The 13,251-nt window shown below is 41.7% G+C and overlaps 1 protein-coding gene across 4 annotated transcripts in view; it reads right to left on the bottom strand.

Moving 5' to 3' along the window:
* ATXN10 (ataxin 10) overlaps positions 1-5,542 on the bottom strand; it is a 112,336-nt gene extending 106,794 nt beyond the window's left edge. For all 4 annotated transcript variants that reach the window (XM_057426813.1, XM_057426833.1, XM_057426823.1 and 1 more), the window contains exon 1: positions 5,411-5,542. In XM_057426813.1, the coding sequence (XP_057282796.1) occupies positions 5,411-5,511 (101 nt within the window). In that variant the 5' untranslated portion in view covers positions 5,512-5,542. The remainder of the gene's footprint in view (positions 1-5,410) is intronic.
* Positions 5,543-13,251: the final 7,709 nt, after the last annotated feature.

Below are 13,251 nucleotides of genomic sequence, written 5' to 3' on the forward strand. Positions count from 1 at the left end.
AGAGAGAGCAAAAGACATGCATACAATCATTCCACCAGCCTTTTCAGAAGATGAGCTGTGGGAGAGTTGTGTTGCCTTAGTATTCCTCACAGCTTTCCAACAGCTCTTTGGGATCTTAATTTTAAAAAGAAGTCTCCCTAATGCATGTAGCTAGCATATGACACTACCTTTTTTTAAGAATTAGGAATTGCTTTAATTCATGAATACCGTTTAGATGTCCAGTACCATACGTTTCAGAAAAAAAAGGTATCAGAAGCTCCATTATAAAAAACCCTGCCACAAATTTCACCAGAGGGAGAAAGAGAAGTCATGTAGAAAGCCAGTGGCTGCATCAGCATCATTTTCAAGTGTGTGAATCAAAGCCAAGGGAGAAAGTCAATTCTGTCTATTTCAGCAGACAACTGTATGCCAATACAAAAAGTACCATGTCACTTCTTAGAGTATCAAGACCTAGGAAAATAACACTACAAAACCATAAGCATATAAAGAGACACTTTATGAATGGATGAAAGAGCTGATGCTGCTGCACCACATAGATTGACCAGACTCCCCAGGACTGACAGGCACATCTGCAGATGCTCTGTCATGCAGATATGCACATTTCCAAACTACAGCTATTCACATGCCCTCTTCCCTGATTTTATGTTCAGAAAAGATATGAGAGCAACACATTACAAACATTGCTAACTTAGTTTTAGATATTTCATGCTGAAAAGAAACCACACCAAAGAGTGTTTTTGGCATTGCTACAGGGAAGTCCAATAAATTTACTCATCTAATACTTCTAACCAGAATCAAAAAAGGGAAATCCTTAAACCTTAAAACAGGTTTGTCATGTGCACAAGATCAAACAGGAAAGTTAGGATCCAAGACACAAGTCTGAGAAATACCTCCTAAATTATGAACACAAGAAAGTTAGATGAAATGGAAAGTAATATTAAACAAAGGTATATAAACCAAAAGATGTTCACACAGAAAACTCTTCCTAAAGGAGAATTTAAAATCTCGATCAAACATTAGTGGATGATGCAGTATTAGCTGCATTCAGCTGCTTGCTCTAAGGCCTAAACATCTGCACAATTGAAAATTCTGCCTGCTCTTTATCATAAGAGATCACATGTTCATAAACCAAACTGCAGAAACATAAAATCATTCAGGTTGGAAAAGACCCTTAAGATCATTGAGTCCAACTGTTAACCTAAGGCTGCCAACTCCACCACTATGTCCCTAAATGCCATGTCTACACATCCTACCTGTAACACCTTTAAACATGTCTTTCCCACGGCTGCTCCTTCTACATTCTCCTTCCTAGACTAAACAAAAACCATTCTCTCAATCTTTGCTTACAGTTCATGTTTCCTAGGCCTCTTAACACTTTTGTTGTTTCAACAATGACACTTTCATATTCATATACATCTTACTGACAGTACACTGCATCCAATACTGAAGCCTGTTAAGGTGTGGAGTAGACTTACAAAGAAGGGCGAGCACCTGTACTGTAAGAAACACAACGTTTACAAATACCATTAAGTTACTACAACATTATGTATCAGATCTCCAGGAAATACGTGTTTTATTCTAGAACCTCCCAGTTGATCAAAATGAACACATTTACACAATCTCCATTAAAATATTAAAAAAAAAAAACAAACACCACAGCATCAAGATACATTTTACAGGGAACTAGATGATTTTAAGGTCCTTTCCAACCCTAAACATTCTATGATTCTAATCCTGAGGAGAAAATACTAAAGTAGCACAACAAAGACCAGAAGCAGAGCTGGCTTTAGTCATAAAGAAAACAGTGGAGCTTACATAACCGGAAAGAAAGTCTGGAATTTTGTTTAGTTTCGAAGATCTAAGAAAAGACATTCATGGGTCCTGAGCCTTCGACGTATAAGAAGTGGTACACCTCCTGCCGCTTCATGACAGGCATGCATGCCAAAAGAGATTCAGCGGCTGACGCGCCGCAGTACACATGGCAAATGCATCCAGACACAAGTTTTTCTAAACATCAGAATAGCTATGGTCTGGTAAAGGAGCACTCAGCCAGGCCCTGTCCGAAACACACAAAAGCCATGTATTCTCTATTGAGTGAAGATGCCATACAGAACCATTAGCTGTTAGTCTACTGAGTTTTTAAACACTAAAATTATTCTAAAATAGGAAAACTCTTGGTCCAACTGCAGTTTCCTTTGTGTATATCTACACCACGTGTTGGGTTATCACATGAAACTAGTCATTTCCTGACCCAACTTAAAAATACAGAAATGTACTATTGCCCAACATTCAGTTATTTAAAGTTAATAAAACAAATTAAAAAAAAAGCTGCAAGTACTTTTGCGCACATTCTTGTGATCTACCATTAAAACAGCTCCTTAAAAGTTATTCTTACCTGTAAAAGTTTCTACTCTCATTACAGAGTTATGCAGCAAAACAGAAGTTTTAGCCAGACACTGGACCACATGCATACCAAGCCACTGTGGCAACTTCGTTTTTCAAATTTGGACTGAAAGTTAAAAACACCCAGCCTTGGAGTGCAGATATTTCCAGTGAAATACAATGACAAAACTCATCCTAACAAAGCAAGTATGAGGTACACCAGAAAATGCCTGTCCTCACTCTGCATGTGGAAGGAGATGTGGATTCTTACGTATCAGTGAGGAGAGACAGCACTTCAAATCTCTCTTGCACACTGTGAAAGAAAAATTACATGTGCTCAAGCCAGACATTTCTGGGCAGAAATCAAATCTCTTCCTGCAACAGAAAAGCCTAAGTGAACATGCAAAAAGTATTCCAAATGACCATGGAATGACTTAAAGGCTGTTTGGTATAAAGCAGGATTCTATTCAGAGGAAATTTTAATCAACTCTTACTTAAGCATCAATGTAATTTGAATGTGCGCTACAAAGGAATTTAATTAAAATCATCCTTCTGCACAAAAACTAAATTTTCAAACTAGTGAGGAGGGCAGGAAGTGTTTAGCTAACACTAAGAAATCAGCCAGGAGTGGCTTCAGGTAACTGTTCCAAGCAACGCTTAGAACTATTTTTAAAAAGAACAGTCTTTTTTCCAGCAGTACGACAAAGATTCACATACATATAAAAATAGCAGCTACAAGTATTTAAAATGTACTTCTTGAAAGGATTTTCCTTTCACAAGTGTTTCCCTAATCTTTAAATATCAATCTATAAAACTAGCAAAAAGCCTGCTAAGTAGCTTTTCAGATTCAAAAATATCTTCTATTGTAAACAGGCCCAGGCCATGAAATTCTTTCAGAACTGCTCTGTGGGTATTCCACAGATTTCTCTTTCCTTTACTCCGTTGCCTAAAACAGGATCTTCACAATTTGCTATTCCCACCTGTCCTTGATTTCAGCATCAAGTATTCTGCAGGAATACAAAATGAAGCAGAAGCAAAGGGTACAGCGGCCCAGCTCTCAGACAAGGAAGACATACACAATTTCTCATTAAGTCAAAACAAAGAATCAGAATTCATGTATCCATGCCAAAAGAAAGATTACTGTCACTCCTTGCAAGACCTACATGCTTGACTTTAAAAACAAAACTGTACAAGATAACATCCTAGTGAACAGAGTTAAAAATACTAATGTAACCCTGTTCAAAAGAGCAGGTCTCCAAACCCCATGAAATTAGTTAAGAACTATGCAAAGAATCCAGTAGCTTTTAAATATGCATTTCCATTCCATGTTTTAGATACTTACACAATTCCGTACCTATAAACAGAGACCCTAAAAAGCCTTTAAAGCATTTATCTTCACAATATCCTGGTAACAGAATAAAACCATTTTGTCCCTCTTGTAGATCAGCAATGGAAGCGTAAAGAAATCAATCCTCTGCTCAAAAGCACTGGAAGTCTCGGCCAAAGCACCCAGCTGAATTCAGTCTCCCAAGTTCCACACCACAGTCTCATACCTGAGGCAGTATTTTCTCACCTTATTTGCTTCTGAATTACAGACCACTAGCACTCACAATTTAAAATTACTTTGTTTCCACAAGCACTGAACAATCACATCATAACAAAACAATCGTCATTAAGTATCATAACTTCAAATACCAAGCATCCATTGGATTGCATCTTCTGGTTCAGCATTTTCCACAGTTGGCAAATTTATTGCCAAAATTGCTCTCAGATCCATTCTGATCCATTCTGGATGTGGGCTAACACTACAGCTTTGTCCTTCTGGAAGGGCCATTACAGTGCCTCTCTTTTGGCCTACCTGTACCCACAAAACTTGGCTATTTGGAAGAAATATCCATTCCTCTGTCAAACACTGTCAGAGATTTCAGGGAAGGCATGAAACAGCCAGGGAAAACACCAATACGTAAGTCCAAAATCTTCACAGGTCCTACTCTCTTCCGAGATAAAAAGTACATCTTCACTCTCCCCCCAAGCTCGACTTTTAAATCTGGATTTAATTAACAAAACCAGAACTGGGAATTAACAAAAACAGAGCTGGGGAGAGGGGAGGAGAGGAAGGATGATGGTGGGGGAAGGGCACCCATCACCACAATTTTATGCTAAGCTATGAAGTTTGTTTTCTTCATTCTCAGGTGCAAAGCTGTTTGACCCTTTCAAACAGCTACTGTTAGGAGTGAGCACAAGCTTCACATCAACCTATGCCTCCTCCCACCTCCCAGGCAGAGTGAAAAGCATTACTCTAAGAATTGTCACACAGCTGAACATCTGCATGCCCAACCTTCGCCAAAGCCGACAAGTGGCGTGCAATACTGCAGAGGTCTCACAGCCACAACTACCCTCCATAAGAGCCCCATGCTTTCTCTCCCTACCCTAACGCTAAGGGGCATCCAACCTTTCCTCCCATTGAAGCCCTGCAGCCCATCCTATCACAAAGCAGTTGCCCTCAGTTGCCTACAACCGCCACCCTCATCTCAAAGCCTTGGCCTCGCAGGCGCATGAAGCAGCCACCCAGCAAGGCCGCGGACACACACACCTTGCCCATTTCTAGCCACCCTGCAGCGCTCAGCGTGGCCTTTAGTGCAACTGCTGTCACCTGTGACTGGGAGGCACTAAGTTTTCCTTCCTGCCCTGGGCCTGCCTCAGGCAGATGAGCAGACTGCCAGCTCCTCATGGGACCCCAAAGGAAAGGAGCGAAGGAGGAACATGTCACCCTTACTGGCCCCGGGCCCCACACCACCAGCCCTTGGGGGGAAGGCAGAGATTTCACAGCAGGGAGGGCAGCACACAAGTCCGTCTGTGGGCACTGCGGGACCCCTTTCCCTGCGGACCCCGCTGCCCGAGGGGCATTAACACGCCGGAGGCAGCAGCGAGCCAGACACCTCCCAGGCCCGCCGGCACCGGCTCTTCCCGCGGCCGGACTTCCCTTCTCCGCCGCACGTGGCCGCGGGCGGCCCCTCCTCCCCGCTACCTGTGCTGCGCCTCCCGGAACAGGCCCGCCAGTACCCGCACGCTTTCCAGGCGGGCCCCCGGCTCGGCCGCCACGGCGGGCAGCGATCCCGCCGCCGCCATCGCCACCGCCTGCCCCGGCGCCGCCCAGCTCCGCCTCCTGCCGCGCGGAAATGGCGGCGGCCAAACCCCGCCGCACGGCTGGTGCGGCTCGAGAGGTCGGGCCGGATCCCTGCGGGGTGATGGGCGCCCCGGCTGTGAGGACACGGGCGGGCATCGGGACTGTGTCCCGTGTGGGTCCAGGGGGTGTAAGCCGCTCTCTTTTCCCCTCGTGAAAAGCAGGCCGTGGGGACAGCCTTCAGTTCCGCCTTTTTCCGCGGGCCCGTGGAGGCTCGAGGTGCCAACCCTCGGCTCTCCTCATGGAGCGGAGCTCTGTGAAGGCTGGCTGCGCATCGCAGCCATCGAGCCTGGTCCTTCCCCTCGTCCCATGTGCGGTTGGGGTTTCCAGGTCCAAATAAGCATTTCAGTGTGTTCTAAACATTTGTATGGAAAGTTAACGTAGCTACGACCAGCAGATCACAGCTGCAGTGAAGGAAGCATTGGAGCACGCTAAAATCTGACAGCATAGTCACATGCGGTCTGTGAAATGTACCTGCAAATTACTAATTTTGTATTTGGTTTTATACTACACTGTTTGGGAAGGGATGCTGTTTGTCCAGCAATCCCCTTTAGCTCACTGTCTTTGAGCTGACGTTTTGCCTGTCTTTTGTCAAACTCAAATATGAGAAGATTTTTTCTTCACCCATTACAAACACACCTGTTTCAGGATTTGAGTTTTTTTTAAACATCTTATGTTCTAAGGAAACTCTTAACCAGCTTTTACTCCATAAGTATGCAGATTTTTCATGTAGTGTACTGAAGTGTTACTTTGCAAAATATTTCAGATTAAACAGCTGAAAATACAGAACTGGCCATAGATATGGTCTGAGATATCAGTATGAGGATGCATTAGTTCTCTAATTCAAACTACTGCATTGCTAAGGCTTCAAGCTAACCCCAGCTGATATAAAGGCAGGCAAAAATAACTCATGCTTACCCTGGGGTTAGATAGCACACAGCAGCTCCACATGTAAGCATTTTCTTTTTAAGAGCACTTAGAAAGCAATGCAGAACGGAAAAGTTTTGGTTTTGTTTTTGTTTTGTTTTTCTATTCTGGCAGTCTTAACAGAGCCCTGATCCTGGTGGTATCTTCCAGTGGTTTCCATAGGCCAGCTTTCCCCTGTTTAGACTTGCTGCATGTTTCATCAAATGCCTCTGCAATCAGTATTAATGATTATTATTCATGGATCCTTGTGAAAAATAGTCTTGCCTATGCATATAATCTCTTTTGCACTTTTTTTCTCCTGCCTTAAATAGCCACAGAGATTTTTGTTTTCTTCATTTTAGTCTTTCCATGCTTTCATTCATTCTTAACAGCGTACTCGAAACCACCTTTATTACAAGGCTACGCAGAGATAGGTTTCTCACAAGGCAGTTTTGCAGGATCTCAGCGATATCAGTTATAGAGTTTAGTGATTTTTACCAGAATACTTGCAAATGCTGTACCTTGAGCTCATCTGATTTCTTGATTCTGTGAGCCCTTGCAGATCCCTTAAAGATCTGTTTTTCCCCTCAAAGAGCTTACAATCTAAATAATGTTTGTTTTTCTTAGCACAGATTTAGAGAATTACTAGAAGGGAAAAAATCCACCTAGAGCCAGATAGTCCAGCTGAAAACAAAATTACACAGAACCTATTTTTAGAGTTCTGCTTAAAATTAGGAGGAAGACCAGTCTCTTGAGGCCCTGGTGTTTGAAGCTGAATGCAGAGAAAGATCTGTCCCAGCTGAGACTCTGGGTGAAGACAGTTCCCTCACTCCAACAAATGATGGCTCTGCGGGAAGCAAAGCAGGTCAAAGACTTTGAATCCCTCACATCTCAAATGTTGAGAGATGGCTGTTCATTCTAATCATAACATGTATACAAGCCTTGCCCTTTTTTTATTGGAGGTAACTCCCATCAGAAGATAAAATTTGGGCTCTGGAAAAAGTTACTTTACACTAAAGAAGCAAATCCTGCACCATGTTATATTTCCGGCATAAATATTAGTTTTCTGACTCTTATTTTGAGCCTGTATTAAATTAAGTATGACTTGGGCCACAGAGCTTTGAAGCTGTAGACCAAAGCTTTTATTTTTGGTCCAGCATTTAATAGGATCCAGTGAAATTGATTGATGCACTTGGGAAAATGCTTTTGATTAGCCTTTGTTGCTGAGCAGTGAGCCCCACAGCAGATCTGCTGAGCTGTGAAGCACACCATACCCTTATGCTCATCCTCAGCTTCCTTCTTACACCAGGCAAATTACAGTAATTGGCCAAGGAATTCTGAACACCTATGCTAAAGATGAGGAAGAACACATTTGAGAGGAGACAGCACCATCTTGTTACCCACCAGAGGTGGAACGCAAAACAGCTTGTAAGTTTTCTGGAGGTATTTGGGAGCAATGAAAAATCCATATAAAATGGGTACTGCAGACTGTCTTAATCCTCCAAATAGCTATTGAAGTCCCAATTCAACAACTTTAGAGTTTATTTGGCTTCAGATGATATGTTACACATATCTGAAGACCATAAAAGAGTGGTTGCATTTGATGTTGAGATGTATGTGTCACCCCTTTGTTATGTAATAGCAGAATAAGAATGAAATCCATCCATCTGGAAAGAAAGCCTACAGAGCCCCGGAGGAGATATTTGAAGCACTTGCAGTTTATCATGGAAATGAATGGCATCTTCCAAGAAGTAAGTATGGATGAAATACTGTTCACTGTACAGTTGTCAGGCTCAGAGACACTGCAAATACTTTCACCTCATTTGTTAGATGCTGTCTGATTTCCAGAATGAATGAGGGATTTTGTAACTGTCATCTGCCCTTCACAAAGATTTTATGGTACATCTGAATGGAGTGAATTTTTCTCAGGATCAGCATTATCATCGTCACATTTGGCAACTGCACAAGTGTATGGAAGGATTCAATCTTTGCCCTATTGAGGTGGATCAGAGACAGTACTTGGGATACCTGGTACCCAAAATCTAGCTCCTTAATAACTTTGGGAATTTCATTGCACATGAATTCCACCTTATACATATACCAGTTTATTGATTTTATGTAGAATTTAAAGTCCAGCTTCGGTCAGGTATGGCAAAAGACGTGGCTGAATTGTAAGAAAGCTGATGCTAAGTTAAAGGAGGCTATGCGTATGCCAGCTTGCATAGTCCTGCAGTTTTCTGTGTGTAAGGGGCATAGAGATTGTCTTACGCATCAGTAAGAATACGTATCAGCCCTGAGAGTACGAGGGCTACATCCAGCCCTAGCTCATTTCCTCTGCATTTCTCCAGCATTCTGATTTAAACACTATCATCAACTAGGAACACCAGGGAAGGGTAATTTTTATTTCTCTACTTGTCATTAGCTTTGGCCTTGGCAACAGCTATCTCAAAGAACAGAGGAAAAGTCATGCTATTTTACCACCTCCTCCCTTTCCCTATCTTGACCCATATGTGTTGTGCACTGCTCTGCCTGCGTCTTCCATGCATTTCCCAGCTGCCACCTCTCCTGTCCTCCAGCTGGGCTGATCATCTCATATATGAGCTGGCCGGGCATCCTCCAGTGATCCTAACAAGTGCCTTTCTGCTGGCTCTCTCCCTTGCCACAGCAACCTCTTGCCTTCCAGTCAGTTTTTAGTTGTGACAAGAAGTGATTCCCGTGCACAAGCAAAGCAAAAACCTTGGCCAGGGAGAGGCCTCCTTATGTTTAGAAATTTATTCTCATGGACAGAGATCTCCCTGTTACAGGGGTTTACATTAAATCCCATACTTAGGATTTAATTACCAGGACTGGGAGGAACCCAGTGGCAAAACCTGTGTTGCAGGAGCTGCGTTGCATACAGGGCTTGCCTGCTTAAACCCCCGGGGTCTGATGGGCACAGCAGGATCCCTTTTGTCTGCAGCACACAGCACCCACCACTGCAGAAGTGGACTACTGGTTCAGTTTGTGCATGAGTGTTTGCACCTGCTTGCATGTGTAAATACATGGCATGTGGTGTATTAGAGACAGGGGGACCTGTGAAAAGCATAGGAATTTATTCTCTAATGTTTTGCAGTATATGCTAAATCAGGACTCAGATTGGCATGTGGGGAGTGATGTTCTCATTTTTGAGGGAACCAGGTTAAGTCTGGATTGGGATGACTAAGGAGGTGAGTGCAGTCAAAATAGAAAATTTATGCATATAGAAGAAGGTGGGATACAGTTTGCTCTCTATCAGACCCTCTGTATGACATTTTTATTTTTCCTCTATGAGAAAATGCAAATTTGGATAAAACTAAACCTTAAAAAACTCACTGATTTTTCCTCTTTTTGGATGTCAGTTGACAATCATATAGTTTAACACAGTGGCAAGGAGAAAAATCAGTTACTGCAGTTTAACATCTGTCCTAGGAAAGGACAGGCATGCTCCAGGCAATACACAAAACAGGGAAAAACCTTTCTCCACAAGACAGGCTGACACTGACACTGACCATGAGACTAAAGAAGAAAAGATGGACGTGAGGAAGGTGACAGTAAGCAGCAGGTTTAAAAAAAAGCATGACCAGAAATGGCTTGTGCTGCATAGAAACAGAATATCTGAAATAAGTTCCAAGCGTTTTGTTTAAGGTTTTATGGGAAAGGAGGATTATTGAAGAGGACTGTGAAGGTGAGAGTGTGCAGTTCCTAGTGTCCTCTTGTGACCTTTTCAACTATCCAGTGTTATTTTAAGTCCTATACTCCCATGTGAAAATGTTCCCACAAGCAGTGCTAATTTTGAAAGTTTGGCCATATAATACAGATTTCCCATGCAAATACAGTCAGATCTCATCTCTCACGTGAGAATCTTGGCTTTTCCTGTGTTTTGACAGCAGCAGCAGTTCTTTAGGATTTCAGCAGCCTGGACAACTGACCATCCAGGCAGTTGCTACTAAGTAAGCACAAATAAATCACTCCTGTGCTCTGTACTGAGCTCACCAAGCTTTTGTGCATGCATGGAGTAACTTTGTATCACAGGACAGAGTTCAAGCAGACTCACTGCTTTTGCATGCAGCGTGTGCTCACTCTGCATGCATATTAAATCTGACATGCTGGGATGGCATTGTGTTTGCAGAGCTGCACTTGGGAAGCTTACCTTTTGGGGGCTGCAGAAGCCATCAATTAGTATCTGCGAGCAAAATCCTCCAAAATCCTGTGTACAGTCCTGGAAATATTATCCAGATTCTGCTGCTTGGGAGGTTTAATTCATCTGCTAAACCTTTAGTCCAGCCTGGATCCTTCAGCTGTCTTATAAAGATACTACTGGAGTGGTGACAATACTTTCTGAAATCATACATTCTTCCCAGAAAATAAAAATAAGTATCCCTACTGAGGAACAGAAATAGCCAAAAAGCTCCTCACCACCTGGTCACTGTCAGGGAGTAAAAAAGGCATTCACTTAAATATTTTCAAAGAACTCACAAGTGAAGAAGTCCTCCTGAGTAGATGTGTCAAGCTTGGCACCTTATGAATGGATGAGCGAAGGGAAAATGCCCGTGGGGAATACCGTGTTACTCGATGCTGCTCCCATTTATCAGCATTGGTGGACCCTGTAAATTCCTGAGAAATTTGCTGGAGGAAAAATACAGGGGGTAAAAGAGCAAAGAACAAAAAAAAACAACGTAGTGACTCAGAGTATCTCCTCTTTTGGGTTATTGCTGGTGATTGGAAGTAGGGAATTGTAGCTGTGATCCTGACCAGGCTCCTTACTATGAAATAGGGATTAAACCCCTTCAGCTCTGTCAACAGACTGACATCTAGTGGAGGTAAAATAATGGGCTGCAAAACTCCACTTAAAACCATTTTTGAATGACTATACTGAGCTCATATTATTCACTACAGATGTTCAGTTCATTTAATTTGTTAATTCCATTTCTGAAATGTAAAATGTTTTGGTGATTGAATCTATGAATCCTTATTGTACACTGAAATCACAGGAAACAGTAGGCAGTTTTACAGTATTTCATTTAGCCTACACAGAAATAATATTAGGATCCAACTAAATCACAAAAACTCAAACTTTAGAAGATTTTCTGTACTTACAATACTATGTCAGCAGGTAGGTTTTGTAAGATGAGGGCAGCAGGACTGGGCTCTGTACCTTAGTTATTAGGAAACAAATACTTAACAAAGTTTGGTTTCGGAGCATTTATGAAAGCCAGTCTTAGCTTAAGAAATAATGTTTGAAAAGATGCTAATGGTAACCTGGAAGTTGCCACATACATTATTTGTCTGTCTCTAAGGACAAAATTTATCCAGTTACATAGAGTTGTTTGACTGACTGACAGATATGGAGAAATAAAGGGTTTAAACTTAAGTTCTCCAGAATCTTTTTCTTCAGGACTTTCTTTGTCAGTTTTTGCAGCTATAAGAAAAGTTTAACAGCCATGAGCAAAGGGCAGTTAAAATTGTATTAATTTTGATATAATATTATGAAACTCATGAAGAGCTAATTAAAAAATCTCTAATCTTATTTTCTTAGAATTGTCCTGTATCAGCTTTATATCCCCTTGAAAGAAGCATGCAATCTAAAGTTTAAAAAAGGGAAGAAATATTGCTATTAAAGTAGTGTCCTCAGAAGATTTCAGAAGATTTGTGGATATGAGGATACTTTATTGCCTTTTAAATTTCAAAACCTTGACACACTAAAGAAATATTAGATGAAACCTCGCTGCCATACCTGTGGACCTGAAAAAAAAAGAAAGTTAAGTTTCTTTTAAACCAGTATGTAAAAGCTGTCCAAAAAGTTAATCTAATTACATATAGGAAGGGAAGCTATTTTCCTATCACATTTTATATGTTTTTTTCCCCACATGATCATGTCATTAGACTAAGTGATATATGGATTATTACTTTTTTAAACCACCGTCTTAACTTCCTAAAGCCACCACAAATATAAATGAAATTAGATAATTCCCTTCTGTGTGTGCTGATTATAAGAGGCTGCCTCCACAAAAGTCATTATTTGTGTTTACATGACAGGATTCTGATTTTCTAAATTTAAAAATACCACAGACTTTAATGATTGGGAGTAATAGTGCTATGGAGCTATTAGATTTCCCATAGATAAAAGCAAATTTTGAAGGAGGGGGTTGTCCATATGTTCACCTGTGTAACATCCTCCTTAAGCCCCAAACCCATATAGTTAAAACCAGCCTGCTGTGCCCGCATCAGTCTGCCACACATTATCCACTTGCTAGACCTAGAATCCATGGGTTTTATTAGCCTCCCCACCATCATTCACCAACCTCTAATGTGCCTGGTACCTCAATAACGCTGCATGAAGTTGTTAAGTACTATAAATTAATAATTAAAGTAAATATTAACTATTAATACCGTGCAAACACAGGCATGTTCAAGACACTGTCAGGGATGGGCGAGCCTGCTTTTTGATCAGCGTAAGTGCTGATATTCACCGAGTACAAATACCGGTTTTGCTGGAGGGGTAAATAAGGAGAAAACCCAGTGGTGAGTCGGAGGTGGAGCCTCCATTGGCAAGAACTGGGTCTGGGATTATGTTAGTCTAAAGCCTCTCCTGACTTCTCTCTTCCCCTTTCTCCTTGCCCATCATTTTTGTTACCTGGGACTCTGCAACTGCAGAAAACTCTGGGTTTTCCCATTAATCCTGAGAAAACATATTGTTTGTCTGCTTTTCTGTGTGGTCTGGTTTAGAGGCAGGATGAGAAGAGGAATAAAACATAATATGG

The sequence above is a fragment of the Pezoporus wallicus genome, unplaced genomic scaffold (assembly GCF_028554395.1).
Source record: "Pezoporus wallicus isolate ANWC-B61680 ecotype Strahan unplaced genomic scaffold, APGP_CSIRO_Pwel_v1 scaffold_3294, whole genome shotgun sequence".
Classification (NCBI taxonomy): Eukaryota; Metazoa; Chordata; class Aves; order Psittaciformes; family Psittacidae; genus Pezoporus; species Pezoporus wallicus.